The 27454-nt window shown below is 38.0% G+C and overlaps 2 protein-coding genes across 6 annotated transcripts; one reads left to right on the top strand and one right to left on the bottom strand.

Moving 5' to 3' along the window:
• Positions 1 to 3252: 3252 nt before the first annotated feature.
• Positions 3253 to 13834, bottom strand: LOC136252137 (uncharacterized). Its single transcript, XM_066044526.1, has 9 exons — positions 13667 to 13834; positions 12691 to 13611; positions 6664 to 7274; positions 6163 to 6198; positions 5494 to 5564; positions 5381 to 5438; positions 4581 to 4709; positions 4429 to 4533; positions 3253 to 3836 (listed from the first exon to the last, which is right to left on the bottom strand). The coding sequence occupies exons 2-9, from the start codon at positions 13520 to 13522 to the stop codon at positions 3297 to 3299; spliced, it is 2382 nt and encodes a 793-aa protein (XP_065900598.1). The 5' UTR covers positions 13523 to 13611; positions 13667 to 13834; the 3' UTR covers positions 3253 to 3296.
• A 122-nt stretch (positions 13835 to 13956) lies between these two features.
• Positions 13957 to 27454, top strand: LOC136254205 (TNF receptor-associated factor 4-like). 5 transcript variants are annotated; one of them, XR_010700364.1, is made up of 5 exons: positions 13957 to 14386; positions 15049 to 15177; positions 15242 to 15340; positions 15396 to 15519; positions 27162 to 27454. XR_010700364.1 is itself a non-coding variant. In XM_066046874.1 (2 exons), the coding sequence occupies exon 1, from the start codon at positions 23965 to 23967 to the stop codon at positions 24838 to 24840; it is 876 nt and encodes a 291-aa protein (XP_065902946.1). In that variant the 5' UTR covers positions 22846 to 23964; the 3' UTR covers positions 24841 to 25203; positions 27162 to 27454. The 5 variants fall into 5 exon arrangements, 1 of the variants encoding a protein (XP_065902946.1); XR_010700362.1 differs by having other exon boundaries at positions 15396 to 16339; XR_010700363.1 differs by lacking the exon at positions 15049 to 15177 and having other exon boundaries at positions 15396 to 16339.

Raw genomic sequence — 27454 nt, 5'->3', positions numbered from 1 at the left:
GAGGATATAATTATACTGTTACTGTGTTTTCATCAATAAAACTGATGGTTTATGTGCACTGAACTACCTCGTATAGTCGTATTACTAAGTTGCTTAGCTGGTTTATAGCTTGTTCTGTACAGTGCACTCTACATGAAAGCGCACTGAACTACCTTGTATTACTAAGTTGCTATTATAAAACCATTGAAATTAGTGTGCTAGGTCACTATCTACCTTCTTCCATTCAGAACATTAAGAACTTTATTGACTTTGTACAACTTTGTGTAACCACCAAATCTTCCATCTAAAAGATCCTTGACAATGCTGCTCGTCAATGTATGACATGTTCGCAAAAGATTTTCTTGGCCAGGAATTGTAGTGATTGGTCAACCTGCGAGCACTTAACTTAAGTTTTGTCTTGTAATTGTTGTTGTTGGTCCTTTTTGTTTGTTTGTTTTCTTTTTACATGTACACACCTTGCCGTGCCCACAAGATCTCATTTTGCTTGATCTGACTGTGGCCGCACGAGACCGAGGACTAACAATGTATTGTATGCAGGGGCAGATCCAGAGTTTGGAAAGAGGGGGAGCACCTTGCTGAAAAACAGTTGAAGCCAAAAAAAAAAAAAAAAAGGTCACAACAATAATAAGTAGTTATCCTTTACCAAATATATCACGTCTGTTATGTAAAATAAAATCCTATTTATAGCTTCATAGGTAACCTACACTGCCTCATGAACATTGTACTGCTTTATTAGAGTAATTGACTGCTTTATTAGAGCATCTCGATCTTGTATGCAATTTCTTGAAGGGGGGGGGGGCATTTGCCCCAAATGCCCCATCCTGGATCCGCCATTGGTATGTATCATCATATTACTAATGATGGTTCTCTCTCTTAACTGGTTTACAGTTTGTCCTGTACAGTGCACTCTACATAAAGCAAATTAAAATTTTATGATGCGTGTACAGTACTGTATTTCTGTATACCCTAAATATTTCAAGGGAAACATTTTTGAGGTTGAGAAATGTTGCAATATTTATCACAGAGTTATAACCATTTTCAATAGTGATCTGCCTGAGGATATTAAAGTTTTCATGGTACCCCCAACTAACAAAAACTTTCCATATTGAAATATTTTGGCTATATGGTATGCACTTAGCTACTACTAGTTGGCCAAACTCAGAAGTACTAACTAATGTGGCAATACTCAGTTGTCTAATGGGATAATAGTACAGGATCATAGATGCAGGACGCCACCAAACTTATGAAGGAGTCAGCATGACATGAAAATAAAGACAAGCAATGTTATCTTACAGCAAGGTTTTTCATTACTTCACAAGAGTACATGCAGAAGTCATTAACTATATAGAAATCAGTGTATGTCAAGTACAAAGTGAGTGACTTTAGTACATTCTGTTCAGAATCACATCCTCCAAAGAGATAACTAGTAAGTACACTACAACAGTTAAATCACAGGGAGCATTAAAACTATTTGGAGGTAACCTAATCAGTGACTTTAGTACATTCTGTTCAGAATCACATCCTCCAAAGAGATAACTAGTAAGTACACTACAACAGTTAAATCACAGGGAGCATTAAAACTATTTGGAGGTAACCTAATCAGTAACTACAGCGTCTGCCAAGGGCGCATCCCCCCCCCCCCCCCCCATCCCACACACACACAATATACAACACACACTACACACAAATTACATACAGTCTAGGAATAATAATTTATTATTAATTTCCTGGAGTTAGTGCATTGGTAGACTTAGACGTTGTGGCTACTTAAAATGAATTGGGTGTAGTGAATGGAATTGGGTGTAGTGAATGGAATTGGGTGTAGTGAATGGAATTGGGTGTAGTGAATGGAATTGGGTGTAGTGAATGGAATTGGGTGTAGTGAATGGAATTGGGTGTAGTGAATGGAATTGGGTGTAGTGAATGGAACTGATCTGTCTGATGCATGTCTTGCATTAGAAGGTGCATAGAAGTAAGATATACATTTTGGCTTCGTTCATATTTCTTAAGCTACATACCTCTATATCTGTGTATGGAAAGCAAAGCTCAAGAGGACACAGCAGAGATTATTGAGGAGTAGCCAATGACATAACATTATATGAGAAATCCAATTGGAAATCCTATACTGAGATATTGGAACTCTCATACATAAATTGCATGTGTATAATAGTGTGTGTGTGGTGTGTGCACTGTGCATGACTGTGTGTAGTGTGTAGCACATGTACACTTGTGTATATAGTTTGTGCATGACTGTACCACACACATAAAATTACCTATACACACCCTTGTACAGGCTATGCCTTTTGGTACAGACACCTCAACACTCACACATTATGTGTGGGACACACACATTGGACTCTTAGGCCACTCCAAACAAATTCTGTTTCCCATGCACCGCCTGCATCTGTTTTCTATCAGCTCTAAAATGTTCATTATTCCATAAACTTATATGTTACATTGAACAACCTCCAAAAATTCCATTTTTTTTTCAAAGTTGTGAATTGAGTGGCAATTTTTAGAGAGAGGATCTCACCCATATAAGTAAACAGATCTCACCTATTTTAACCTCAGTTGTCACTCCAAGTGCACTGAAAAAGGTTGAGGTCCATAGTAAAAAAATCAATATGGGGCTTTTCCCTTGTAAGTTAAGTAATTCCCCATCTACTTCCAACATATTCCATACCCTCAGATAATGCATTACTGTTTATGTCTTAGTGTTATACTTTACCAGGTGATTACATCTTCTATTGTTTTAGGTCACCAAATAGAATAATTGCGCAGCTTAGTGTAATTAAAAACTATTTTGACTTACGTGATCAAATCTGTGTCAATTGGTTTCTGGTGACCCTTATTACCGCTGAAATCCGGTGTCAATAGCCACAACCATAATAATAAAATGAACAAATGGGCAAATTTCAGGTCTGTCTGAAATACTCTCACTTGATACTTACTAGTGGACCTATACTCATCGCAAAGAACCACCAGAGGGTTGTTTTGAGTTGGAGGATACTTCTCAAGGTGGTTTTTAGGTGTGCGTTCTATTAGGATTTTTGCAAAAAAAAAAGGGCAATCCCTATTATGAACCCACTATCGTGGTTCATGATGAACAAACAGGAAAATTTCTGTTTTCTCTGAAATGCATGTACTGTTTCCTTTTCACTTGATACTTACTATATAAATAACACCAGTAAAGAAGAAACCCTGAACCCTGATCCTAATCTAACTCTAAAGTACAAGATGTGTCCTCTAAAGTCGAATGCTCGGGACATGCTACTTTTACAATTACATAAAATACATCATGTGCTATGCAGAAGGAGAGTATCAGGGTCTATTAAGTTCGGGTCCGTTGAAGGATTTGATAGAGGCATTCCCATTGGCTGATTTTGATATTGGCCTTGCTGCAAGCCCATTGATTGTGCTGTCTGCATCTGTCCAGCTTGCTGAATTCCCATTGGCTGGCTATGCATCTGCATCATTTGGCTTTGCATCTGCCTTCCTTGTGCCAGCCCACCCATTGGCTGCATCATGTTGCCTTGACCCATTATTCTCATTGGCTGGCTAGCTTGCTGCAATCCCATTGGTTGGCCCATAGCTCCACCCCCTCCAACTGCAGCTGCCATCTGAGTTTGTTGTTGGAATTGTCTCATTCGCCTAACATTCTCAAGAACAATCATCTGGTCTTCAGATATGGACCGTTCAAAAAACTGCTGGATTTCGGGGAGTAAGTTACTGGGTGGTTGTAGTGAGGGGGGCAGCCCAGAGGAATGTGGTACCCCTCCAGAACGCCCTTGTTGCACCTCCTGTAGAGTCTGTCTGAACATCATTAGGAACTTGTCCTGTAAACAACAACAACACAATGATAACATACTAGTAGTAGATGATGACACAGAATCCATGACTAAGTCAAATTCATTAGATATATCTAACCAGGGGTATACATCATTACAACAGAAATAAATTCCAGGCTTTGGAAAACACCAGGCAGTAATAATTTCTAACAATTCTTTGAAGGATGAAGTAAAGAATGTTACACAATTCCTTGTAAGGTTGAATCTGTGAATAAACTTCAGGATAGTACATCACTGAGGTGTGAAGTTGATTGTAATAATGAGAATGTTGTACCTATTTATAAATACAGATCACTGGTATTTAGCGATCAGTGTGAAAAGATGCTTGAAAGGAATAAATGGCCAGGCCATAATATGAGACAATAAAGATAAAGAGCATCATCTGAAAGCTAATCAGCAAAGTGTTTACTGTTGAAGACTAACATTTTGTGGCTTAGAATGATTTCAATATTTACCTAGCCACCAACAATTGCTTGCCTGATCAATCTTGAAAGGTTTCATATACACTGGCTTTGTACCTTACTCAGTAAACACAGGTTGGACACATGAGAACAAGTGTATTATTATTATGCACACCTACTTGTTCAGAGGGAACATATCCCACAAATTGTTGATTATACCATGTTAGTATTATTGACTTCACTGGACACATTGGCTGGGTGCCTAGCAACTGCACCATACCTAACTGGAGTTCATGTGATTATCATCACCATGTGATTATGTGATGCTTACCTGTTGTTGTTCTGCTGATGCCAGCATTTTTAGTGTATTAAATGATGCCACAGGCTCTAAGAAATTGAATGTCACCATCGTCGTGGTAATGGGTATAGAATGTCTCTTCATTTGACCAAGGACTGATTGCTATAAAAAAATACACCCAGACACACCTGAATGTAAGATCAAGTTGCATGACATATGCTAAACGTAGAAACGATGGAAAAGGCCAAAGAGATGGGTAGGTAATGAAAGTTACACAGTAAAGTTTGAAGCATACAAAAGTATGCATGCTATTCTTGGGCTTGGGGAGAGGTAGAATCCCTGAGATGGTATTTTAGACTACTTTCACTCTCTTTTTACTGGCAAAATTACCTTCTTCATGAGATAAGTAAACATAACTACTAGAATAGTTGACTATTCTACTGATCTTTTTTCTTTTACAAGCAATGACCAGTAACCCCTCCCTCCATCACCTATGACAAAATGTAAGCTACAAAATTAAAGTAAGTTCCTTTTTGACATAAATGTAAGCCATACAACAGAAGTTAACCACTACAAAATTTGTATATATGTAAAATTAAAACTTAATGTAAGCCGCAGAGCCACATAATTATAATCAGCAACTATTGAATGTAAACAATACAGGCAAACAGTACAATATATTGTTACCAATATCATAGTTTATGGTACACAACTTTAATGCACTTACACTAGTTCCCGGAGATTTCAAATATTTCATATATTGATTTCTATCTCATCCACTAGTAACATACACCCATGCCCCCTCCCACACACACACACACACACATACTCACATAAATGGTTCGGGGGTAGGGTTGTATGATTATCTTCGGTGGCCATAGCTCTGGCTTCCTGCAACAAAAGGGTGAATGGCTAGCCAGCCTACAGATGTGTTATTACCACTCACAGTATTGACTTGCTGGAGACCTTTGATACGATGGAACAACGTACTGTTCTCATCTCCCTCAGTCCATCTCTCTGTGGGTGTGTACAATAACACTATTAATGTATCAGCCACATAGCACAAAGAATCCTATGAACATATTGTATACCTCCCGTATGAAACCTGTGACCATCAGGTCAAAACTGTGTAATAAGGTCACTGTGTAATAAGGTCATCAACCAATTTGATAATCCCTAAATGTGTAAGTGACCTGCCTAATATAGCCAACAGTTTAATGCAATGGAATCTTATACACATTTAGTAGGTATTTACGTAGTAACACCACAACATTTATAATTAAAATACCGTGGTATGATATTGATCAATACTGCCCACCCCTACTTAATATGCTAGCATTATGCTGGCACAGCACTCCAGCCCAGAATGCTTTTTATTGTGCTGACATATTTGATGCAGGCCTAGTCAAGAGGATCAAGAGGTCTATCATTGATATGTAAGACTGAACCTTCTGAAATAGAAACTGACTAGTAACTATTCCTACAATAACAGTGTGTACCACTTGGAATCTGTTCTACATGATGAACAAAACTTAACTTTTTGCCTATGGTTACAGTAAGGTCAAAATATCAAGCTTACATTCCTTAACCCTATCACATGTGCCTCATCACTCACCATTTCAGACATCTCAATACTGCCAATCCAGATGATCTACATGGTAACCATGGTAACTATGATGTTACACTATTAGCCACATAACTAGTTTCTCATAACAAAGTGTGGGTCATTTTCCACATAGCTGAATTAAATACTGCAATTTTCTTTAGTTTGCTCTGGTTAGCTACTAACTTAAATGTTGCTCAATATTTGCATTCAGCCACTAAAGGCACCAAAAATCAATGAAATGGAAATGAAATGATTGGATGAGAAACTAAATTATACACGTACAATTTTCAAGGGACCTAAGTTTCATGGATTTCACAGCTGCTTGGCTGTCTGTGACTCACAAATTAATGACTTTCAAGATTAGTTCTAAGCTATAAAAATAGGTAACCTGAGTGAAAACAAGTAATTCTTAAAAATTAAACTGAAAATTGCCAATCTACAAAAATTGCATGCCTCAAAAGCTTGTACATATACGTATGGTAATAAATATTTCATGTGACGTGGCCTTACCTGAGTTTGTTGTGCATTCTGACCAACCACAGCAGATAATGGTGCCCCACCCACCCCAGATGAAGTGGGGTATATATCTGGTAGTTGCTGCATGCCTGTTGGCATGGCAATCGACGATGATGGACCCATACCAATTCCAGACATTGATGAAGGCATTCCCATTCCAGGGTTCATACCAGGAACTCTTGACTGAAATCCTCCTGCCCCAGTGTTCATTCCAGAGCCCACTCCACCAGGACCAACCACAGAATTTATTCCAGTGTTTATTCCAAGGCCCATTCCACTGGTAGACATTCTTCCAGCATTGGCTCCAGTGTTCAGTCCAGTGTTGATGCCAGAAGGCATTTCAGAACTTGTTCCTGAGCTCATTTCCAAACCAGTTCCAGACATAACAGCTAGAGAAGTGTTCATCTCAGTCTCTACTTCAACACCACCCACACTAGTACTAGCAGCGGCACCACCAGTAGAGCTGGGACTGGTTGAGCCAACTGAACTAGTGTTAGCGATTTCTGTTAGTAGCTTGCTCATGATTGGTTGCATCCCTGGTGTTGTCGTTGACACCTTTCCTGTGATCGGCTGCTGTAGTGATGTCATCGGTCTTAATGATGGAGCTATATAAGATGACATTATATAGCATGCCTGTAGCTACGCATAAAATGAACATAGTATTCTTGGGGCTATAAAAAGTAACAAGTATAAGGAAAAATAAGAATTTTTAGTTTGATTAGATTCATGATTGAAGTAGGAATTAAATGTTACTGGTATATCTGCAGGTGTATTCGACCTCCTTTTAGTTTACTTCTTTTCCATGATACCTAATCGAACTTAAACTTCCTAATTTTTCCTTATACTTGTTTACTTTTTGTAACATTATTATTAAGAATGTTGAACCAGCACATACAGTATCAAAGAAAGGATGGCGCCAGAGTTAATGTTTTTGTCTGAAAGCATGCCTCAGCTATCATTTATTGGATCAAAAGTAAGGTAGTCATTACACTTTACTTTCAGTTATGCTCATCCCATTACATAGTGTTACTGCAAGAGAAACCTTCTGTGAACAATCCAGCCAGCACGAAAAATATGGATGATTTGTGCACCTCAACTATCCAATGACGTAGCCAAGCCAGGGCATTACCCTGCCATCAGACTACTTTGCCCCGCCATCAGCCACCCAAGGCAATTAAAGACGTGGGCTGGATTAAAGTTTGCTTATAGCCATAACTTACACAATACTAACCGTGTTATTTTCACCAATTTTTTTCTTTCCAACTATATAGTTGATGGACAGAGGTGGGGTTATCCATGGGATTTTCCCTACGAGTAACTTGATTGTGTACAGATAATAGGAGGCAATAAATAAAAGCGAGATCACGTGATTACAAAAAACTGTGCAGCATTGTGACAAGGAGTGAAGGATAAGAACTGGTATTGACTCTTCCAGTATAATGGGATGGACAGTTATCATTTGGATCAACTTGTGCTATAAGTGTGGGATCAGAGAATAGAGGAGAGGTAATCAAGGTAGTGCTGTACACCAGTGTGCAATTTACCGGTTATTAACTAGGTCAGCCAATAACGGGATGGTATATTTAGTGGAATGATGGAATTAGCAGAATCATAGCTTACAGATTATGGACAGCCATCACCACTTAGCTGCTCACTGTTACATATATAAAAGCAGCTACACAGAACCAAGAGTTCATAATATAAAGTAGTAAGAGAGAGTGTCCAACAGGAGTACATTCTAGCAAATACACTGAGTAAGATAGAATATCAACACCTTGGTTTGTACAAAGGTTTCACCATCTCAACACATATCAACACTTGTCTTACACCAGTAAATGTGTCAATTGGATCAAAACTTTCTGAGTTTACTTTTACTCAGTGTGTTTGTACAGACTATATTGGCAGTTTCACATTCTTCCTTAATATTGTATATTATAAACTCTTGATAGAACTCACCACGATTAAAGCATATGGTCTATGTATCGCTGATTTTCTGTCTTCTTGCAGCTTAACATCATCTGTAGCAATCAATTATTAGAGTGTAGTCATATCTCAACCATCACACCCCATATATTATATTGGAGCACATGTTACTAGAAGTGCCTTCAAGGGGATACTTATAATTGAAAATCTGTAATAGCCACCTCAAGAAAATAGAATATGGCCACCTAAAACTGGCCACCTAAAACTAAGCCTGACCATTCAACACCAGTTAAAGAACATTCTAGAATGCTCTCATCACATGTTTGGTAACTAGCTATAAGGCACTTCTAGTAGCATTCACTTTAAAATATGGTGTGTTAATTGGAAGGTGATGATCAATAAATCATTAAATTAACTGATGAGGCTCGAGATAAGACTAAAGTCTAAGAATGTATTGCCACAAATGATAGAAGACAGAAAATCGACGCTACAAAGACCATGCGCTTCAATTGTGGTAAGTTCTATATACCTGTTCTATATGCAACAGTGAAGAACTAACTGGTAGTGGATGTCTCTAAGACTGTCAATAATCTGTAAACGACGATTCTGCTGTTTCCGCCATTCCGCTAAATATACCATCCCTAGTGAAGAAACATTTAAACTGGTTATTGCCCACCTACTTGGTAAACCATAACTTACCCCTGCTGACAAGTGTTAACATCATAACATAACCTCAAAGCATGTGTAAATATGCATGTAATTGTATTAGCTGGCATTGCAAGACAGGATGTTGATGGGCACTTTGGTACCACCCTAAGCTTGTTGAGTACACATTATGTCTGCCAATATACATACAAACCAATAAAGGGGCTATACACTCTGTGAAGTCATGTAATATTTTGTGTAACATGAAATCATTGTTTGACCAATACTATTACATAATGTCAGCTTTATTCTGCTTATGTTTGTATTTTACCAACTGTAACATAACCACCTGTCCTGATAAGCATTGAGTGGCTTCTGTATACCAAAACATATGCAGCAGGTAAACAGCACATATAGTGCAGTACATAAGCCCTTAAAATTGACTTCACTTTTTGATAAAAGCACCAATTTTTTTACAGTGTATATGGAGCGTGCACTAAGTGTTTTAAGAAGGGGAGGCACGTAAAAAGTCCTCAGGAACACCCCTTTTTGCACCCTGACAAGAAAACTATTTGTTACTATTAAAAATCAATCATGTTTCTATCAAGTTAACTGCTGGGCCTAGTATCATAGTAGTACAAAGCATACAGCTGGAACATAATAGCCTATTAGTAATCTATAAAAAAAAACAAATAGTTTTCTCACCTAGGCAGTAAACAAAATCACTAAAATTTCCATTTGCAGGGATTCTGTTAAAGTTTTGGACCTTCAATGCTGATGATTGTGTAGTACTATGTACAAGGATCATCTTGATATGTATCATTTCTTTATTAAAGGGGTATAACAAAAGTTATTTAATGCTAAAGTTTTAATAGGTCACAGGTGGATATCTCAGCAGAAAACCATGAACTATAGCAGTTCAATTATCAAGCACAGAGCTTGAACAAAAGGTCCCTTGTCCTTATACTGGGCACCACATGAAAGGTAATTAAAGTTCTAGTTTAATGAAGGCGGTTGCAAGTTGTTTCAACATCTTGTTATCAAGCTACAGCGCTTTCAATTCAGTGTAATATAGCATATGTAAGAAAAGCACACAGATGAGAATTAAGGTATTTCTTAGTGCTGTGATAATGCTCAAAATAAGCATAAAGGAGCTGGGTTCCAATGAAGTGAGATTTTGAGCACTAAGAAGTACCTTATGACACATCCTTGTGCTTTTCTTGCTTATGCTATATTACACTGAATTGAAAGTGCTGTAACTTGATAACAAGATGTTGAAACAACTTGTAACCGCCTTCATTAAACTAGAAATTTAATTACCTTTCATATGGTGCCCAGTATAAGGACAAGGGACCTTTTGTTCAAGCTCTGTGCTTGATAATTGAACTGCTATAGTTCATGGTTTTCTGCTGAGATATCCACCTGTGACCTATATTAAAACTTTAGCATTAAATAACTTTTGTTATACCCCTTTAATAAAGAAATGATACATATCAAGATGATCCTTGTACATAGTACTACACAATCATCAGCATTGAAGGTCCAAAACTTTAACAGAATCCCTGCAAATGGAATTTTAGTGATTTTGTTTACTGCCTAGGTGAGAAAACTATATATATTTTTTCATAGATTACTAATAGGCTATTATGTTCCAGCTGTAAGCTTTGTACTACTATGATACTAGGCCCAGCAGTTAACTTGATAGAAACATGATTGATTTTTAATAGTAACAAATAGTTTTCTTGTCAGGGTGCAAAAAGGGGTGTTCCTGAGGACTTTTTATGTGCCTCCCTTCTTAAAACACTTAGCACACGCTCCATATACTCTGTAAAAAAAATTGGTGCTTTTATCAAAAAGGGAATGAATGTTTGGCTTAGGCACTGGACTAATAGCCCCTTTAACCAGTTATTACCAATTATTTGTAGGCATACCAATTATTTGTAGGCAATTAACCAGTGACAAAATTTTTGTAGGTGTACAGCACTAAACCAAGGCATTAGCACCTGCCTAGCCATGTAGATACTACTTAGTGATAGTTCAAAGGGTATGGAGTACTTGTTCAGTTAGCAGTTGTTTTCTTTTTTGTTTCTAGGCTGAAACTAGTGGCACTGGCAGGGCATAGTCATCATGTGATACAACACTAAAAGCACCTTGTTCTTTAATTCAGGTTTCTTCCTATCTGGTATTACAACACATACAGAGAGGTGTAAGGTATCAGGAGGCCAATAGCTAGCTAGCATTCACTTAGAGTAAGGCTGCAGTACATTAGTCATCTTGCATACAGTAGTGTAGATATACATAGTGATGCATACATTTTTTTTAAAATTCTGTGTTGATATCCATATGAAGATGGGCACGTGTATGTATGTTGCATGGTTGAATGGCTTGCCTGCCCAATGCCCTGGCATGGCAAAAAGTCTGACTACGCCACTGCAACTATCAATTACTGACTCATGGCTATTATGCTTCACTTTAACCTATTTTCAGCCCATTACACATAAATTACAAATGATGACACCTCTGCAATCAATCCTGTCACAACGGAAAATAATGTTTACAATGATACGTGCATTTTACGTGCTGCGGACGAAGCAGTGTTGAACAGTAAAAAAATCAAGCCTGTAGCCTTGGCCGTTATAGTTACATTTGTCTGAATGCATCAGGTGCAGGCAGGCAATAGAAAATTCCATTGAATAATTTTTCTTTAATTTTGTAGCTACCTATTGGAATCATACTGAAGGCACTTCGGAAGTTGGCTATACCTAACCAATACTGCCAAGGCACCAGGATGGTATTGTGAAGCTGGTTTCTGGGTTATATTTTTGTCATGGCCAGAAAAACCCAAGCCTCCATGATCACTATACAGTACTACCATACTGTATGATATTCAATCTATAAAAAGGAATACAGCTATAGCCTGTCCCTTTGATTCAGCAAAATTTCAAATGGATGAGACTGAAGTGGACACTTTACCAAACTTATGACATTTTAATAACTGAAAATTCTACTTTTGTGAAAAGGGGTATTTAACGAGCCCATCAACCTGAACCGACTAAAGGTCAAGGTCAAACTCTGACAGGTCCTAATTTCAATTACATTTTTGTGACATTGTCATAATTTATGTTGCGCGCGTGCACACACACACACACACTCTCGCATGCATGCATACAGACACTATAAAAAACTTATATTGGAGACCATAAACCAGCTATGTCCATTCACTGAGCAGTAAGTACAAGTACATAAATGTACAGAACCATCACCTATCAATTTAGTATGGCTGGTATCCATATATACAAAAGAGAAGTTTGGTTATCAAACATCCTACAATCTCAAAGCTCAAACTATTCAACCCAGATATGCTAATGTGTAAATTAGTAGCATATGTGACCAAGAACCCTTCCAGCCACCCCAACACAATACATGGCTTTCCAGTCAAGTATATTATCCCACCTGCACCACTGAAGTAACTGGTGAGTCCAAGTGCCTGATGTAATACTAAATTTAATGTATCAATTTTTTCCAAAGCACCAACAAGCTGTAATTTGGTATCAGCCACTTCTTGAGTCAGTGAATGTTTGGTCAATGACAAGTGTTCTTCCATCTTCTCCTCTTCATGTTCCCTCTTCCTCTTACGCATCATCCTCTCCTCACACCCCACATTGTGATACTCACACTGGATCATCTCAAGAGGACACTCCTTCCTGTGTGCTTCCATGTCTTCACGAAGGACACTCCCTATCTCACACTTGTTGGGACAGGATAGCGGAAGCTTGGGACACTGTTCTTTGTGTTCTCCCTCAATAAACTGATGTTCTCCTGTAATGTGGCAGTACTGACAGTCGACCTTACGATATGCACACTCAGTCTCAACATGACTGGTCAGATATTGTCGTTGTAACATCTTCCCACACTCATTGGAACACTTCACATTCTCAAACTGACAACCATCACTGTTTCCAAGGTGATTGTATATGTCATTCAGTTCACCCTGCCACTCGCAACCTCTTTCTGTGTTAGTACAGGTCACATGAAGATTCCTAATCTCTCTATCAAGTTGCTTGTTGATATAAGCCACAAATTCTTTCTCACGGCAAACTGGACAAACACCTTTACTTACAGTAACTGGACTCTGGACATAGTCCAGACAAGACTTACAGAAAACATGTCCACAACACGTAGTGAGATAAGGATCTCGACTGGGAAGATAACAAATATTACAAACAAGACGATCTGGTGGAGTATTAACGAATTTGTAGTCATACCCGCCACTGAAAGTGGCCATACCGGTCGGGATACCGGTGATCTAATTGCTGCAAAGTGCTCAGGCTTGAAGTGACAACTCAAACCTCGACTCAAACTCAAATACGCCGACTATCAAAGAACAAGACACATTTGAATACGCTGGTTGTCATGATAACTATCTAACCTGAAACGAAGCCACGACCCCGGCTTCTCAGCTCTGGTAATCTCGAATTGTGTTCAGTCAGCTCCCGCTCAGAACAGTCCGTTAGTCCTAAACGGTAGCCGTAAAGCATGTAAAGTAGCTCGCCATAAACTCTGCCATAAAGTAAGGGGGATCTCCAAACACGCTTAACGTCATAATGACGTAACCGGGGATTTCAGTTCCGTTTGAAAACAGTCTGGACTATGTCCAGAGTCCAGAGACATCCGTACGTTTAGTCTGCAGAGCCGGCACCATCACGTGACTCTAGAAATTGTTATCGAGGGATTCTCGTGATACTTAATACTTCACGTACGGATGTCTCCTGATACTTTGTCACTATAAGCATACTATCTATGCTATAAGTGATGGAAGAATCTCGCCCCGTTCATAGCACTAGTGGTAGTGACTCTATCGATAGTTTTTGCCTGCTTCCAGAGTTGGATTCTTTTGAAGCCGTTTCGTTTTATGCCGGTTGGGCAACAGTTCTCATAATTCGAGGATATAAAGCAGCATTTAAAACTTTATGAAGAACAACAGTTTGTAAAGTTTTGGTGTAGAGACTCCAGGACCATTGAAGCAGCCCAATAGAGAGTGAATAAGCCTATTAGAGACCAACTCAGTGAAGTGCTATAAAATCACAGCTGCATACATGACCGGCGGGAAGAAAGTTAAGGCAAGGGGAGAAGGAAAACGATGTACTTCGTGAGTCCAATTTTTATTTGTATGGCCACATAACTTAATTATTGGTTTCTCATCCTCCTGTGCTCAAAATAGCAGTGCAGGAGTAGTCTCGTATGGCCAGACCCTTTCCACACAGCCACTTATCTAAACTATAAGCGCCCCTCTACAAGGGTCCGGAATAGTTCGTGAGCTTAAAAATTTTCAACACATTATTAGTGATGAGTGATTGACTGGGTAACACCTAAGGTACAAATGCAATGGATCTTCTCTTGAATCTTCAGTCTGTTCTGATCGGCAAACTGCTCAAAATCTTTTGTCTACTTTCTCTGTGAATCCAAATGAACTCAGCCTGGTCTATATTCAACCATACTTGTTGAAGATTCAGTGGTAGGTAGAAGGCAAAACCCACACTGGTCCATAGTCATCATCCCCAGAGGCCCTCTTCACCTCATTCTTTAGTAATTACACTACTTTGGTGATTAAGAGATAGCCAAAGTAGCTATATTTTACACTCACCAACCACTAGGGATTGTAGTTTTTTTTAAATATGTGAACTATTCCAGACCTCTGTAGCGCGGTGCTCATAATTTCCAATCGATAACTGGCTGAGCGAAAAGGGTTTGGCCACGTGAGACTAGTGTAGGAGGGCAGATTTTTATTAATTTTTATTTTTTACTAACTAGATAACTGAATTAGCTAGCTAAAATGACTCAAAATGCAGACTGCTCTAGGAAGGTACCAACTATATAAGGCTCCCTTAACTACCACTGGTGCAAAAAATCTTTGATGAAGGAAGAAAAATGGCAATGCAGGTGAGATGAGAAACTAATAATTAAGTTTATGTGGCCTATCTACTTTTACAAACTGCATATATAGTACATTTCGGAGAGATTGCAATGCTGAACTGAAGCTACGTGCATCTGATGATGGAACAGTGCTTATTGTTAGAAACTTCTGTACCATACTTTCAGTAGGGTAAGCTGTACTTTGGATTATGTATATACAGATTATTGCATTGTCTGTGAAATAGGAACTATTCAAGCAGCTGCCACAACAATGGAAGCTTACCACAGCTGAACGGGAAACAGCTGAGAACTTGTTGGAACTGAATGCCAACAAAAAGATGGTCCAAGATAAATTAGTAATGAACACAGGTCAGCTCAGTATTGTTATTAATCCACCCACCTCATAGCATTAGTCGTGCACTTTATTACTTACATGTATCTGGCAATTAAGTGAGGTAGAAATGCTTTATTCTGTTTACTTTCACTGCTTCTTCCATACAAAAATGTAATAAATTATGTTAGGACAATATCATGAAAAATATGTTGAACAAGAATGAGGGTATAGGTTAATTTTTTCACATTAATAGTGCAACTGCCAAATATGTTGTACTTAAAGCATTGCCACGCATGTGTATGGTAAATACAACATGAGGGACATGTCAAGAGGCTAATATAGTACAAGGAAAAGCTGAGTGGCTGTATTACCCTCAAACACCCCCCTAAGTGCTACAGGGTATATTTTTCATACACACAAGCATAGGCGGTGCTTTAAGTGATATACAGTACTTCCTGGTTATCTTGCTCAGCAATTTTCTCAAGTACTCAAAATGCTGTAATTTTCAGTGGTCAGACTATCAGTAAGTATTCATTTCTAATTGTAAAACCAATTTGCAGGATTATTTTGGTTATAAATTTTAGTGATTTTCAATGTCACACACCTGATTAATTGTGCTGTCAGAACAGTCATGCATCTAATTGTTACTATATGGAAAACACAGCAAACTTCGGTACCATGCAAAGATGCAAAGTACAATATGTTTGATTATGCATGCTGATTATGTTTGATGGGATTGTTGTGCAGGCAAGGTAGTTTTACTTAAGGACCTTAGCAACATCAGGGCACAGTTGCAATGTGGAAAAAGCCGTAATGACATGGATGAATCTGTGAAGCGATTAAAAGACACATATGGTAAGGTGATGTGGTGGTGATATGGTGATATAGTGATATGTTGAGCTACTTTGTACTTCACACTACATACATGCAATGAAGAATCGTTTTGCCAAATAAGTGGATATGCATCTTGATGTCATTAGTTGTGAAAATAAGTAACTTGTAGGGTTCTGCGATGCAGTGCATTTTGTGTATCATGTATCACCATCAATAAACTGTTTGATATGATACTGTATCACAATACTATAATGAAGTGATTGTGGCTGGTTATGACTGGTACTAGCTAGCATAACCAACCATTTTAATTTGTTGATAATTGTATTGATATCTATTAATTTATTTTGTACTTTAAAGAGCCAACATGCAATGTGTATACATATGTATATTTGTATACAAATTTGTATATTTGTATACACAGTGGATGTTGATAAACAAAGCACATCTCTACCTGAATACCTATAGTGGTGTGGCCACTAATGACCAGACAAATTAACCACCAAAAACATGGCAATACATCCTCCCACAACGATTGCTCACATTTGATGAGTTGTCAAGATGGCTGGTACAGCAGATTGTTTAATTTGTCCTAGTGGTGCAGTTCTTTATACTTTAAGTGAAGACCTGGGTAAAAACATTCTAACCATAACAGCAGGGGTTAGCTATACACACATATTTGTATGGCTTCTCGTAACGCTGCACTATATATGTAGCACAAGTAACAGAGAGGGCTTTATTCTATTTGTTGTACCGTAAAGTTAGGTTGTTAAGCGCATGCGTTTATAATTTTTAGAGAAAACTTTTTGTAATAATCATACTATTTGTTAGGCGCATATGCCTAATTAATAGTTTGTGATGGTCACCATACCAGTGTGCAAGGATATTTGACTCCATTTCTGGATGAAATCCTTCGTGATAAACAAGATTAGATATCACTATCCAGATGGCCGATCTGCTGTATACATAGCGAAGGGAGATCTCAAGGGAGACATAAGCGCTTGAAAAGACATTAAGTTTTCTGTACTTTCAGCTTTTCTTACTGTGTGTAGCCTTATCATCATATTTGGCCACGTGCACTTATCATCCATGGTTAATTACAAGAAATGTGTATGCGCTTAACAAATAATATGTACTTAATAGATACATGCGCTTAACAACCCGACTCTACGGTATTATCTTCAAGGGAGATATCACTGTTACAGTAATAGCACAATCATTGATTGTTCTATTAGAAAACTTTAATAATCATATTGATATTTTCTAAGTACAGTATTGTATCATGATGGTTATTAGCTGTATCAATATGTTGCTCTGGTAGCTCGCTCTATTGTGCATAGTTTATTTGTCATAAATTTGTAAATTTCTGAATTAGGTGCATCAGTGGATGTTTTGGTTAATGAATCGAATATGTTTATGGGGCTATTCTTCCAGGATAGTGAGATGAAAAGCATATTCAATTCATACCCTGAATTAGTTTGCATTGATGTTACTTGAACTGCACTTCCCAGTGTACATCATGTTGGTTGAAGATGGTAATGGACAAAGTGAAGTGGCCGCAGTCTTTTTACTCTTAGAAGAGACTGAGCAGTCTATTAAGAGTATGATAGGGATCTTTAAAAAGCATAATCCACATTGGCTAGCTACACGAGTCTTGATGACTGACAAGGACATGTTGGAACATGATGTATTATCAGATGAATTTCCTTCTGCGGAGCTAACAATTTGCCTATTTCATACTTTTCGTTCATTTCATCGAGAAGTTATTATTGATAAGATGGGAACCTGACGTATTTCCCAAGCAATGGCAATTTCTTTGCAAGGTACATATCACACAACTTGGAAGATATCATGAAGGCTGAAAATTTCATGGTCATAGCACAGCACAATGAAGTAAATAGCTATGGACTATAAAATATAGACAAATATGTTCCCAAGCTATACTGTGTTCATTACTAATCTATCTTGGACAACTTTTTATTGGCATTCAGTTCCAACAATCTCAGCTGCTTCCCATTCAGCTGTGGTGAGCTTCCGTTGTTGTGGCAGCTGCTTGAATAGTTCCTATTTCACAGACAATGCAATAATCTTTACTTTACTGAAAGTATGGTTATGTTCATCACAGAAGTTTCTAATAATGAGCACCATTCCATCATCAGATGTATGCAGCTTCAGTTAAGCATTGCAATCTCTCTGAAATGTACTATTGTAATAGCAGTTTGCCGGTAAAAATAAGACACAGATAATAGTCTTGCTGACTACCATAAGACTAAACAAAACAAATCAAAAAAATAAATTACACTGACGAAGTAAATTTCTTCCCACTATGTATGCAACTGTAAGTGATTTCATAGCACTTCAGATGGTCTCTAATAGGCTTATTCACTCTCTTTTGGGCTGCTTCAATGGTCCTAGAGTCTCTACACCAAAACTTTACAAACTGTTGTTCTTCATGAAGTTTTAAATGCTGCTTTATATCCTCGAATTTTGAGAACTGTTGCCCAACATAAAACGAAATGGCTTCAGAAGAATCCAACTCTGGAAGCGGGCAAAAATTATCAATAGAGTCACTACCACTAGTGCTATGAACAGGGCGAGATTCTTCCATCATGTGACAAAGAATCAGGAGACACCGTACATAAAGTATTAAGCATCACGAGAGTTCCTGTTGAAAATATCGATAACAATTTCTAGAGTTTGCCGGCTCTGTAGACTTTTCTGTTGGGAACTGGTACCAGCTCTGTAGCAACTGCCTAATTTTTATTAAAGCAGTTATAGTGTAAACAGCTAGGAATAGAGAAAGTGATGTGATTAAACAGCTATACTGTTTGTAGACTATGGTTTCAGGTAAAGAATAAAGCGTTTTGTGCTTCTATTGCAAGTGCATTGTTTTCATAGTGTGATGTTAAGGAGGGGGGAGGGGGTCTAAAGTTAGCGTCATAATAGTGTACCAAAATCAGTTTGGAGATGCCCCTAAACTCCGCAAGCTTCTTATTATTTAGGATGATCACGTGTGTATCAATTAGTTTCCGTGAATAACCAACATTTTTCTGTATATACGTCTGCTTTTACCGGGGGTCCGACACTAACTGGAATTCAACACATATCACTTGGAATCCCGAAATGGAATCTTTGGAATTTCAATGAATGTTAAGTCCGATTATTTCCGTATATTTTTCTTGTAAATTATACTGTGCATTATCTGGTGTGTTGTGCTGCAATTAGTTTAGTCTCGTGAGCGATGTGCACGTATCTCAGCACGTGATCCAATTAGTCTGGAAGCCAGCTAATTGTATACATGTTAGTATATGTATAGTCAGCTATGTATATTGTGGAATCCGGAATCTTGGATTAGAATCCGGAATCTTCACAAAAAATTGGTGAGATTCAGAATCTTACATGTGATTTTTGGGTGGTGTTGGACCCCTCAGCTTTTACCTTATGGTGATCAATTCCATGTTACAAAGAATGCTGCCAGACCCTAGGGGTGGTATTATAGTACACCTTGTTATCCCAGCTGGTATTGCTATTCAATATACATGCAGTCACACAGTAGCTAGCTACAATTATGTTTTATTCATTTTTCCTGTAAAGACAATGCCTGTATAGCTACTAGATCAGCACAAAATATAGCTATACAAAATTAAATCTTAAGTGAGAGTCCAATAGATTTAAAACTATTCACTGAATCTGGATTCACAACATGGTAGCCAGGTAAATCATTCCAGTCATTAAGAATTCTGTTGAGGAAATAATCAACCCTACACTTCATTCTTGAAGAGATTTAAATTTTATGTACCCTTGTAGTGGTGTTTGTGTAGGTAAAGCAGGTATCAAAGTCTGAGCTAAAATAACTGTTTACATTTTGTACAATAGAATTAGATCCCCTCTAAGTCGTTGATGATGTATAGCAATGGTAACTGCAATGCACATAATCTTTCATCATAGGAGTTATCAGCAAGTTCTGGTAAACAGTGAGTGGCTCTATGTTACACTTTCTCAACCTTTTAGTGATCGAGAATAAATGCTGCTCCCTAAACAGAGTTGCCATATTCAAGTGTAGGTAGTACTAATGTAGTGAATAGCTTCACCAGCATGTCAGGCTCCAAGTAATCAAAAGATTTCTTAAAGATCTTGTAGGGTGTACACAGGAATTTTGTTTCCACTACAGCTGAGTGACTGTTATATTAGAGTAGTTTATATCACCTGACTATCTCAATCTTTTCACCAAAATCATAAGCTACCGTATTGTCTCGAATTACGGTTGGTCTCGTATAAACACCTGGTCCCAGTTAGTCGCCGGGGATATACAGCATACAAAAATAAATGCTGGGTCTTGAATGAACACTGGGTCTCAAATATACGTCTCAGTGCAGTCATTATTTTTAACAATTCCAAGCATTGTTATAAATGATGAAGTGAAGAACATTTTATAGAGTTCCTTGTAAGCTTGAATCTGTGAAATATGCTGAAAGAAACATCAAGGAGAGTCCAGGAGAGTACAACACCAAGGTATGAAGTTAACTCGTGAATGCTGACCAGGTATATAAAACCACATAATAACGGACTACATCTAATTCCGGACACCACTACCCATGCACTATAGCTACATTTGCAGTGTGGGTGGGAGGTGATGCCTAATTGTCTAGCTAATAATCACGCATGATGCAGTACTATAGTGTCGACAAGTGTAACGTATTAGGGCCTTAACTCACAGTAAAATTTGCTTATTAAAAAGCTAAGGCAATGGTTGTACAGATTGGAGTGAGCTGACAGACCTAAGAAGATTGATTTAGCCAATTGAAGCAAAGAAAACAATAGCTGTGACATTTAGGAACAGGAGTCTTTATAGAATTGCAGTCAACCCTGCATGTGATTAGCTAGCTAATGCACTTGTGATTTGATTTTTGTAGCAGCTACTAATACGTATGCATTATGAAATCTTTCTTATTAAAATGTGTCATTGATGACTTCAAATGCCATAACATACCATTTACCAAAGTTATGTACTGGAATTTGTGCATTTTGTAGCTGGCTATAGTCCGTGTATTGAGGGTTAGCTACTTGGCACCTTTATGACTGCATTAAAGAGGAAGGGAGGGGCTGACTACTCGTTGCCACCCACAGGGGTTGACTACATAGAATGATGTGCATGGACTGCAGCTGACATGTATAATTAGCTAAAAGGATAACGTGTGGAAGCAATTCTTTTGTTGTCCAGCATATGCATCACTCCTCTGTTAATTGATGGTCCGGAAGACTTCAAAAAGTGCAGCTCTCTAATCCACAGTGGCTGTGCTATGCTCCTAATTTTTATGCAAGAACAAGTAATGCAAGTACTTCAAAGTAGTACATTCAATTGCAGCTAGTAGCCTAGTCCGGCTGATATAACGATATGGTGTCTGTTGTGTGACCAGTTACTCTAAATGCCGGTCTCGTATAGTCGTCAGTCTCGTTTAGTAGCCGGGGGTAAAAAGTTGCTTGAAAGAAATAAACTCCCGGGCTGTAATTCGAGACAATACGGTATAAGTGTTGCTATTGTGTGAGAAACTATGATTTAACAAAGACAAAAGTTTACAGTGTGTCCTGTTCCATGATAGTTCCAGATTTTGGAAACCTGAAGTTTCAATTTCTTGATGCTTCAAGTAGTGTGTAAAATCCAAAGGGGTTTCCTGAAACCCCCCTCGGTATGCCCCTGCCTTGGCAGTTACCTCAGTACTTTAGGTGGTTGTCAAACATAATCCCAAGATCTTTGTGGGATGTTATAGCTAGAACACCATTAACTTCATAATTTGGTTGGTTATATAGCTTTCAAAAGATTGTCATAACTCTGTATGCAGGTGAAGAGGATTTAGTGGTTTTGGGACACTGTATTAGCTGTTTTATAAGGCTAAAGGCAATAAGCACAGTGTATTCAACAGTGTAATAAACTTCTCTATTTTTATAAGGCTATATAGATAGGTATACACTCCATTGGCCCAGTGTGAATACAAAATGGTCCACACACCTGCTCTATTTTTCTCATACTAGTTCAGTTTTGTGGAATACACTTTAAATGGTTGGCCAAGTGGCATGCTACTGGTGGAGCGGTATAGATGTCTGGGTTTGGCCAGTTTGGCAGAGATCTAGAGCTTGAATACTTATCAAAATCCTAGCAAACCATATTATGAACCACTACTGTGGTGTTATATATTTGTACAATGTGCTTTGCAATTTAGCAACGATAATTGGCACCAACCTACTGGACACCATCCACTCAGAAAGGCATGGCGTTTCTCACTTATCACAGCAACTTTTGGCTCCATTTTCAAGTTCAAATGCATCTCACATGCAACTTAGGAGAGTTCATGGGTACTTCCAATGGATTTTCCCCTCACAGTCATTATTAATCATGTCAAATAACTTGTTTAAGCCTTGTTGCATGCATGTTGAACCAGTAGCTATAAGTTATATGTAATAAATTTGTCACAGTGTTAGGTTGTTTGCGTATTCGCTAGCTACTTTTAGTCTTGCATAGAAATAGGCTGGCACATTTTGAGCAAAACTGTTGGTGATGGTTAATCGATTTATTAATTTATGAATTATCATCTCAGTGGCTGGCAATTGGTTGTAAAGTTCCATATATTTCCATATTCGCAGCATCACGTATGCTACATCCAGCAACCCCACAAGTTTTCAGAGAAATTGAGAAAGGATTCCTCGTATTTCCATATTAATACTATGTATCACGTGATGCTACTATTCTGGAATCTTGAAATCTTGCTATAAATTACTTGAAATCTTGCAGATTTTTGAATCTCATACAGGATTTTTCAGAGTTACGGACCCACCGCATTAAACAACTGCCAAGTCTGAGACATGTGTTCTGTGCGTGGGCATTTAACTGATCTGGAGAGTACATTAATAAAAGTAGCTAACCAGCTGATTAAGAAATTAAGTCAATAAGAAAGAGAGGCATAGCTAGGGTAGGGCATGGGTGTGCGTGGGAACTCAAAATTACTAGTTTTCCAGCCATCCTAATGATTTTAGGGGTCATGTAATAGTTGTTTTTTTCAATCATCTTTAATTTTCCTTCAGTAAAGTTGTCACATTTGTTTTCATGTGTTTTGTTTTATACGTAGTTGTGCCCATGTAATTGCTTTGTATCCATGTGTTAAGTTTTGTATTTGATATTTGTCTGTATATTGTATACTGCTCTGGCAAGGAAGAACAGTTAGTCATCGCCGTCAACTCAAACAGAGCCTTTCACCACCTGATTCGTGAGCATTCAGCACAAAAACCATGACATTGCATTATGGCCATGTCCAGTGACAATAGCAGTTGCTCGAGCGGATATGACTACAAATTTGCTGGTGCTCTGCCAGATCATCTTGTTTGTAATATTTATCACCTTCCCAGTCGAGATCCTTACCTTACTACGTATTGTGGACATGTTTTCTGTAAGTCTTGTCTGGATTTCGTCTGCCTGATTTGCCATGAGAAAGAGTTTGTGGCTTATATCAACAAGCAACTTGATAGAAAAGTTAGGAGTCTTCATGTGATGTGTACTAACCAGGAGAGAGGTTGTGAGTGGCAGGGTGAACTGAATCACATCAACAATCACCTTGGAAACAGTGATGGTTGTCAGTTTGAGGATGTGAAGTGTTCCAATGAGTGTGGGAAGATGTTACAACGACAATATCTTACCAGTCATGTTGAGAATGAGTGTCCATGTTATAAGATTGACTGTCAATACTGTCACATTACAGGAGAACATCAGTTTGTTGAGGGAGAACATAATTAAGAAGCAGTGCCCCAAGTTTCCTTTACCTTATCCTAGCAGTTGTACACTTAGTTGTCCTTATTCATTTCACAAAGGACGTGCACATACACACCCTTATGCCAAAGCAGTGATTCGATGCATTCCTCATGAAGACATGGCAGAGCACAAGAAAGAGTGTCCTCTTCAGGAAGTTGAGTGCTCACATAAATGTGGGAAGATGTTACAACGACAATATCTGACCAGTCATGTTGAGACTGAGCGTCCATGTTATAAGATTGACTGTCAGTACTGCCACATTACAGGAGAACATCAGTTTATTGAGGGAGAACACAAGGAACAGTGTCCCAAGCTTCCCATGTCCTATCTGAACAAGTGTAGAGTTGGAAGTCTCCCTCGTGAAAAAATGGAAGTACACAGGAAGGTGTGTCCTCTTGAGATGGTCCAGTGTGACTATCACAATGTGGGGTGTGAGGAGAGGATGATGCGTAAGAACTTGGAGTTTCACAAGAAAGAGAAAATGGAGAAACATTTATCACTAACTTCATCTCAACTGACTGCAGTAATGATGGCACTACATCCAATTGTTACACAAGCAAAGTGTTATTACAGAGACACGCATTCAGCGTCAGTCATTTTAACAGCACAGTGGTCTCTCAATTTAATGGCAGGGAAAGCAGTGGTGAAATCAGATGATCAGGTGTGCCCAGCAATTGTGTGTATTGCTGATATTCATAAAGGGAAGCCCATAATTATTATGCAGTGACAGTGCATTTTATTCTCATGATAAAGGATACAAGATATGCCTGCGTGTTAATCCTGCTGGTAATGGTGATGGTAAAGGTACTCACCTGTCAGTGTTCCTGTACCTCATGAAGGGTCATTATGATGATGAGCTATCATGGCCACTGAGGGGAAAGTTTGAAGTGAAACTGTTGAACCAGATCAGTGACTGTAAGCATCATCCAGGGACTATGATCTATGATGATAGTACCACAGATGTTCATGCTGGTAGAGTCACCAATGGTTACAAAGGTAGAGAGGTTGAGGAAGACCACAGTTTATTGAAGACTTCTACAAGGTCACTCCCACATGTCAGTATCTCAAAGATGATTGTATCTTCTTCCAAGTTAGTAAACTATAGACATTTTGGAACTATATATATAGCATATAGTTTATTTATTATGCTGTTCAAAGTTGTATTGTATTGTTCTCTCACAGTTCAAGCATGTACACTTCAATCACAATGTTGTTTTATTAAGGTTGTATCCATGGTTACTAAAACCACTGTTATCTTGTCCAGAGAAAATGATTATCGTATGAGTGCATAGTGTTGTGCAAACTTTAATTGCAAACTGTTTGCAGTTTCAAAAGTAAGGTTTTAGATTTAACATGCCAAGTTAACTGCAGTCTAAAGCAACCTGCAGCAGAGATGTCAGCTTTCCAGGGTGAAAACCATACAACAGACAGTTTCATAAGCACGTATTGCATGATTTCTCTAACTTAACAGTCTCTAAATTTACATTGTACTGAAAGTGTTGGACATAAATGCTTAGCTTTCACCTAGCTACAAAGATTGAGTAGTTGGTAGAGAAGATAACTAGTTACTCATGCAGTTTAGAACACACAGGGTTACACTGATTAATAGGCCTGCTGTATGCTACAAGAACATGAGCAAAAATGTTAATACTATGATATATGTATACAGTCTCGTGTGGCCAGACCGCCTTTTTCTTTTTGTCAATGGGTAGGAAGAAAATCTCATCCAGTGTTGTTTTATCTTTCTATATATTTGTGACTTTTAGCTACCTAAACTCTATAAAATCTATACCATAACTTTGAATGGTTTAATTTAAAATACAAATTAAAGCCATAGCTAAGCTTGCTGCAGGAAATTATCTTCACAATCAATTACACACATAGACTATGTGTGTAATTGATTGTGAAGATAATTTCCTGCATCTGAAAAAGTGAGCCTGGTGGTATTACTATGTCATAGTAATACCACCAGGCTCACTTTTTCAGATGAAAATGGTACGTTGTCCCTTTAAACTATAGTTAAATCATGTGCAGATCGTGACGGGTAGACAAGATTTGTACCAAGTTCATGATGACGGTAAAGCTCCTCTCCTAAAATGGGGTTCAGATCATTTCACCTACACATGGTGTGCTCAATAGTATGAATACATTGTGACACGAGAGCTCCATATGGTGACATGTGACTTCACAGCTATATGTGACTGGGCCTGTGAAAACAGGGCATGTGGGCACATAAGATTTGCCTACTTTTCCAAACTTTCATGTTACTTGATGTAGAGCTGGGCAATAGTTGAAAAATATCGAGTATCATGATATTAATTTTCAAGCCATCTATGGGAACAAGTTGTATCATTATAATTATTTAGCCTCTACACTATCGTGATGGATGTAACACTTATAAATGACTACTAGTAGTTCTATTCATGAACCATATTCTTGTCGTTTCACAATAAAGGAGCAATGATTAGGTGTAAACGATGTATACAATTAGCAAGTTTGTTCCCACACAATTCTCAATTGTACAAGCAGCTAACTACTGATCTCTCATTTAGATACTATCATGACACCTATCGTTGTGATATTTTCATTACTACTGATTATCTTGTGAAAATTTTGTAATTGCCCAACACTAACTTGATGCTGAAATCCATGTCCTGTTAGAAGAATTACATACCTGTGGTGAACTAACAATACATTCTTTTAGTTTAGTCAGTTTTTTATTTATTTTCTTTTAGTCAGTTTATAATTTAGTTTTAGGTTCCCATAGATGGCTTAGATGCTTCACTTAGACACCAGTTATCTTAAAAATGTGTAACGATTGCTCTATTAGAGCATTTTAATGTTCCTGTAAAATCACTGGTTGCTCTATTAGAGTAACTTACATTTTTACTTGTGCTTCAAAAAGTTCACTGTGGAGTTTTTACAATTGTACACCAAGTGGCCCCAGAAGTGTAAATTCTTATAATGATGCATTGTAAACCTGAAAAATAACCCAGTTACTGTAACTCATACTGCAGCTGGCATAATATATTATTGCTCGTTCTACAGCTAATCAATGTCAGTAGTGATGGATGAGGCTACTGGGGTTGTGAGGAGTGATGTGAAACTGCCAGAGGGTACCAAGTTGGGGAAGGAGATTTTGGAAAAGTTTGCTACTGAACAAGATTTGCTTCACTTTGTGTCACTGTTAGAGGCAATGGGGGAAGAAGTGGTTGCTGGGATAAAGTCAATCAGTGACTGAAGAAGATCAACTAATGACAGAGAATAGAGAACACAGAAATAGTTTTGTATTGTGTAAAATTTTGTTTTTTACCTAATTGCTTATATATTTTGATTACTGT

This window comes from Dysidea avara, chromosome 4 (assembly GCF_963678975.1).
Source record: "Dysidea avara chromosome 4, odDysAvar1.4, whole genome shotgun sequence".
Classification (NCBI taxonomy): Eukaryota; Metazoa; Porifera; class Demospongiae; order Dictyoceratida; family Dysideidae; genus Dysidea; species Dysidea avara.
This window is presented reverse-complemented; position numbering and strand designations above follow the sequence as displayed.

Coding starts and splice junctions, on each gene's coding strand:
- LOC136252137 (XM_066044526.1), bottom strand. CDS start 13,522: ATGGCCACTTTCAGTGGCGGGTATGACTACAAATTCGTTAATACTCCA. Junction 4,710..5,380: donor CCTACCCCCGAACCATTTAT/GTGAGTATGTGT, acceptor ATTTTTTTATAG/CAATCAGTCCTTGGTCAAAT. Junction 4,534..4,580: donor CATCAGCAGAACAACAACAG/GTAAGCATCACA, acceptor CATGAACTCCAG/TTAGGTATGGTGCAGTTGCT.
- LOC136254205 (XM_066046874.1), top strand. CDS start 23,965: ATGAGTGTGGGAAGATGTTACAACGACAATATCTTACCAGTCATGTTG.